The sequence below is a fragment of the Camellia sinensis genome, chromosome 15 (genome assembly GCF_055761805.1).
Source record: "Camellia sinensis isolate YWXY chromosome 15, ASM5576180v1, whole genome shotgun sequence".
In the NCBI taxonomy this organism is placed as follows: domain Eukaryota; kingdom Viridiplantae; phylum Streptophyta; class Magnoliopsida; order Ericales; family Theaceae; genus Camellia; species Camellia sinensis.
The window spans coordinates 16,957,546-16,963,712 of record NC_138975.1 but is presented as its reverse complement, the minus strand read 5'-3'; the positions used below and the strand labels follow the sequence as shown (position 1 = coordinate 16,963,712).

General features: G+C 33.2%; 1 protein-coding gene across 1 annotated transcript; it reads right to left on the bottom strand.

Annotated features, from left to right (window-relative positions):
• On the bottom strand, positions 1-1,336 carry LOC145812826 (uncharacterized). Its single transcript, XM_082908052.1, has 2 exons — positions 1,327-1,336; positions 1-647 (listed from the first exon to the last, which is right to left on the bottom strand). The coding sequence occupies exons 1-2, from the start codon at positions 1,334-1,336 to the stop codon at positions 1-3; spliced, it is 657 nt and encodes a 218-aa protein (XP_082764178.1).
• Between the last annotated feature and the right edge of the window lie 4,831 nt (positions 1,337-6,167).

Here is a 6,167-nt window from a genome sequence, read left to right as displayed (position 1 = left end):
TTATTCTTTCCCTACGTAGCCAGCATTTTCACTCTCTCCCGTCTCCATAATCAATCTCCCTTCCTCTTGAACACACATGGTCATTAGTTCATTAATAGACCATTTATCCTTATGTGTGTTGTAGGAAATTTTGAAAGGATTGTATTGAGGTGGGCGAGTATTCAAAATATAGTGCATGAGAAAAGAATCCGAAATATCAACCTCCAGTTTCTTAAGTTGGGTTGCAGTGTCCCTCATCTGCATGAAGTGCTCACGCACACCCCTCACAGTGTTGAGCCTTGTGGAACAAAACTTCATAATTAGGGTGCTAGCAAGTGCCTTATCTGAAGTGACAAATTGTTCATCAATGGCCTTGAGTAAATCACGGACTTTGGTATGCTGATCAACTGAACCACGAATACCAGCAGAGATTTTGGTTTTTATGAACATAACACTGAGTCGATTGGATCGCTCCCAATGTTCATAAAGAGCAATGTCAGCTTCAGTGCTGATATTGGTAACTGCAGGTGGTTTATCTTTCCTTATAGCATAATCAATGTCCATCCACCCTAAATGAAGTAAAACCCTCTCTTTCCACATTTTAAAGTTGTCACCCTTAAGTTCGGGAATTTCACAACTGACATCAGAAACTTTAACAAGTTGGTTAGCTGCATAAATTTAAATATACATGCTTACATTAAAATAAGGCATAAATGAAGTTCATGATCTACCAATGTAAATCATGCTAAAAATTGAATATAATGACATATAAAATTGCCTGTGGACTAAATTTTTTTATTCTAGTAGATTCAATTATTCTTTATGATATATAGTATCACAAATTGAACTTTATGATAAAACTATCAAATTATTTACTGTTTCATAATTCATGTGGGTAATTTATGAATAACTTGATATTTTATCCTAATTAATAATAATAAAAATTCATGTGGGATAAAATTTATTATATTAATTACAATTAATGTCTAATATTCTTTATGTGATCCGAATCATTCAATATATAATTTTATTTAATTAAAGATGTTGTGGCTATTCTCTAATTAATCAAAATTATATGGATCACTAGACATTATCGAATTAAACAAGCAAGAGCGAAAGAACAGAAAAGGAATAGAAACAAAAGGAACAAAATTGAGTGGTCGACCTTCTCTCCCTTTTATTTATTTATTTATTTATAGAGATAAGTAGAGCATCACCAAAACACCAAGGCAGAGAATAAAATTTGCTCTGATACCAAATGTTAGCAATTATACAATTCTGTAATGTGGAATAAATACTTTAAGGAATCGCAATAAAAAGAGAAACTGTATTGCTCAAGAACAGTACCTCCAGCCATTGGTGCTGCTCCTATTAGGAGACGCTGGTTTTTCTGTCTTCCAAACTCTGCTCACTCTAATTTGATGGTGTAAAACTGAAGAGAATTGAGTCAGTGAGCTTGGGGACCAAAACCAAGTATTTATAGCCAAGCTTCCTTCAAGCTTTTCGGTGGCTCCATGTCGCCACTGCTTCAGATTATCATGGGCACATTCTAACTACTCGATGAACGTGATGAAGGTGCATACGTGATGAAGATGCATAGAAGTTGTGGACCATTATAAAAACAAATTTCCTGAAATTAAGGGAAGTTTGACACCCGTTCTTATGAACGGTTTCCGTGAGAAGCGGTCAACAATTATTTGTTGTCATTGTGGCTTGTGGCGCATCTCCATGCAATTGAACGCTCTTGGATATGGGATTTATGGCTATTTCATCATTAAAAAAGCATAATAAATAAATATAAAAAATTACGATCGCAAAATAAACTTATGTGAAATAATACAATGAAAATTGTAATGAGAATTATAAAATTGTAAGTCATGGACAAATAGTATGTAAAAATGAATAACATAATAGTTTATTCTTACCTTGTTGTGGATGAATATTAATATTTGTTGTTATTGTGATTTCTAAGACATCTCTATGCAATTGAATGTTCTCAGATATGGGGGCATGACTATTCCATCATCTAAAATTTAATTGAGAAAAAATTTTTTATAAATTAATATTTAATTTAAAGGTTCATGAATGACAATTATTGGCAATTATAATTAAAAAATATTAATATCTATCTATATATATATATATTAGGGTTTATCTTCTGGTAAGACAATATTATTATTGACCACTCCTGTAGCTTATGAAATATCTTCATGTATGTGAACACTCTTAGATGTCAGGAACACAATAATTCCTTTATTTGAATTTGCATAAATAAAATATTTAGTGTCAAATCATTTATCATTTGAAGTTATGATAATATTATCAAATAAATCATAATTCTAAAATTAATATAAGTACTAATCATTACCTTATTCTTCAGTGACAATATTGTTATTCGATATTATAGTTTCCCGTAATAAATCCCTATGTAACTAAATGCCCTCTAAATTTTGAGACATGACTATCCTATCATCTAATTGGATGAAAAAAAATAAACAATATAAGTATTGAGAATTATAATTTTAAAAATTAAAATTACAAAATCTGTATATATGTTAGTGTTTACTTTCTTATGGTACAATATATATTTTCACCACACTTGTGACTTCTAAAACATCCTCATGTATTTGAACACCCTCAGATATCAAGAACATAACAATTCATTTATTCGGATTTACATGAATAAAATAATTAGTATAAATCCTTAGTTTTTTTGAAATTATAAGAATATTGTCAAATAAATCATAATTGTAAAATTATTATAAGTAATATTTCTTACCTTCTTACTCAGATATAGCAGACATGACTATTGCATCATATAATTTTCATGAAAAATATAAATTATTAGCATTTATTATGAAAGTAACAGATATAAAAGAATCATAATTAGAAAATTTTATCACTTGAGGTTCTTACCATTTAGAACATTAGTATTGTTTGTCAACATGGTGACTCTTGAAACATGTTTCCGAAAGTGAACACCCTTTGATGTGGAAGGCATAACAACTCCAATATTGTAAATTGCTTCAAAAAAAAATATATATATATTTAGTGTAAAAAATAATAAGAAATCTTTATATATGAAAATACTAATACTTCAACGCTTACTTGTGACATTCCGAACATGGTTCTATAATGCAATTGTTTGTCATGTAGAACACATGCTCTTAACCGACTGATGAGTCGTTTCACACACCAAAATTAAACACTAAACTATACCAAATTCCTTAGAATAATGGTAAGTCCAGGTATCGATCTACAAGGACAATTGGGAAATTAAACTAATTTAATTGTTAAATTCCTAAATTAATTTTGATAAAAAGATTGATTATTCATAACCTAATAATAGTTAAATTAAATAAGCGAATAAACTAGCAATTATAAATAAAGATGAATTTACTGATTTGGGAAAAAATCTAGGGCAATGAGTTCACCACTAGTTACATAAATAAGGTTTCAATTTGAAATCAATTATGCTACGGTTTGAATGGAATAATACTTCGTAACTACAAGTTGGAAGAATTTATCAAGAAAATCATCATGTTCAATGTAAGGGCACAAACCATCTGAAGTATGAATCATTCGCTCTAAACTAGGGTAGCGACACGACTCATCCTACGTAGTATGGTTCGTCTCATACCTTGAATATGAACTAATAGAAAACTATTGTATGGAAAGCATTCAACAATCACAGAAAGCTAAATACTTAAAGAAATAGTGGAATATATATACATATATATATATATATATATATATGAAACTTCTAAAACACCATACAATTGTTCAAACCTTTACATAATCAAAAACCAAAAAAAAAAAGCCTAATTACATAGCTAGGATTTCATCAAAACCCTAGAAAAAAAGAGCTTAGCCACTCATGGAGGAGTGGGAAGAGGTGAAAGAGATGGAACTCTCCATGGGAATTTGCTTTGAAGATTGAGAATCACCATTTTCCAAACTCTAGCCTCCTCTTTCTCTTTCAAAATTTTTGAACCCTATTCCCACCTATTTTTTGTCTTTTTATACCTTGGCTGTCTTTCAAACAGGTTCAAAACAACGGCACAAAATCTGAGGTACGACCGCACGTACGGGAGTAGTCACCACATGTGCAGGAAGGGGTGTCGTACGTGCGGGAAAAACCCTCCGCACGTGTGGCAAGCTAAGGCTCTGTTAGGTTGTGAGGTAAAGGCCGCACGTGCGAAAAGGAATTTCCTGTTCATTTTATGCTCCCACTATGTACAAACCGGATTAACATTAAATAGGCATAAAATGTATAGTTTGTCAAGCAAGTAAAGTTAAGAGATCGTAATTAACGGCCTCAATGTTGCACAATTCGACCGTAATCACATCCCCCAACTTACAACTTGCTAGTCCTCAAGCAAGGAAAAACAAAGAAAGAAGAATAAACTTAAAGAAAATCTAACTATCTCCTCTTCCGTGGGAAGAATGGTTGCATTTAGCATATGCAACAAATCTTTAAACCACAAAGTTACCCCAAGTGGACAAGTAAAGTATCGTGAGGGTTTCTAGAAATGATACCCACAAACATTAACATATTCACATCTATCCAACAACAATCAATCACACTACACCACTCAAGAATTAACTTATTGCCACTACAATGCAATATTAAGACATAATGAGTCATTGAAGACACAGTAGACAAGTATGAAGGAATCTATTGAGTAAAGACCGCAATTCAGTATTACACAAATCAAGTTCTATGTACTTGTGAATGTTAGTAGAACACATCATCAGTAACCGAGGTGTAACGTGCAATCTCCATAACTAGTTAACTGACCACTATAATAGCCCAGTCTAACTCATAATAACCCTCAACATATACAAACAAGATTAAACTTTTGTAACTAGGATTCTCAAAATGTTTTTTTTTTTGAAAGACTGTGCAATGTCCTGATCCATTAAGCTTTCTGATCAACTCTTGTAGCAAGCATTAGGCCAATGACTCCCAAACCAGACGGTTTTAGGGCACTAGGTGTGAAGACACCTCTACAGGCTTAATAACTCAAGTTGAAAAGGTTACAAATCCAAACAAGTCTTTTTCCTTATTTTCCTTAACTGTGCAATGTCTAGGTCCCTTAAGCTTTCTAATTAACCCATGTAGCAAGTATTGGGCCAATGACTCCCAAACCAGACGGTTTTAGGGCACTAGGTGTGAAGACACCCCTACAGGCTTAATAACTCGAGTTAAAGAGGCTACGAACCCAAACGAGTCAAGTGTTTTTTTTTTTTGATTTATTTTGAGAATCAAGACTAGTCATTTATTCTTTCCTACAACACTGGCAATTATTAACGATGAACACCAGAGATTATAATAGAGAGGTCACCGCCATGATAGTGTGTTCATGTGAGTCAAGGCATACTCGTGATAAGTGTACTAATATCACATCCACAAACAACTATCTTAATGCAAACATCACATGCGAGTGTTTACTCAATAAACCCTTTTCATACAAGTCTACTATGCTCCCCAATTAATATATGCAAATATCATCACCCTACTAGCAACAAATAAACATCAAGTGAAGTAGTGCAATCAAGTGAAATATGTATAAGCATACATTATGAGCCAACCAAAAATGCACAAAAGAAAATACGACCATCCCCTAACTTGAATATGACATTGTCCTCAATGGAAGCAAATGCTAAGTAAATAAGTAAGATAGAATATTACTAGAGATTGTAGGTGTACTTCCAGGTAGGCAAATATTAACACACACACACATTTTTTTTCTTTTTTTTTTTAGAAAGAGAAACAACTAAAAGTAAATAAAAAAATAAAAGAGACAAAGAAAATGATAGTCTAGTACTATTGAGAATCCAGTGGTGGTGGTGGTGGTGGGGGAAAAAATTGGGCAAACAAGGCGTTCATCAATGACCGCGTTTCGAATGCTTTGTCCTGAACTTGGGCACCGAGCTGGTCAAAACGCTGTTGGCTCGACTCTCGATATGTATAAAAGGTAGTTTGTAGTGATGCAACTAACTGTTAAATGTTGAGCTGGCAAGTGGTGAGCTGGTCGAAAGCCGCTTGAAAGTCTGTGCGCAACCCCATGAGGATCTGATAGTGATCATGAAGAGTACTGTGGACCTGATCCATAGAGTGTTGAAGCTGTAAGTACTTCTCGCGAGTCATGTATAATGGGTCCCCTTGGGGTGGCACAGGGGAG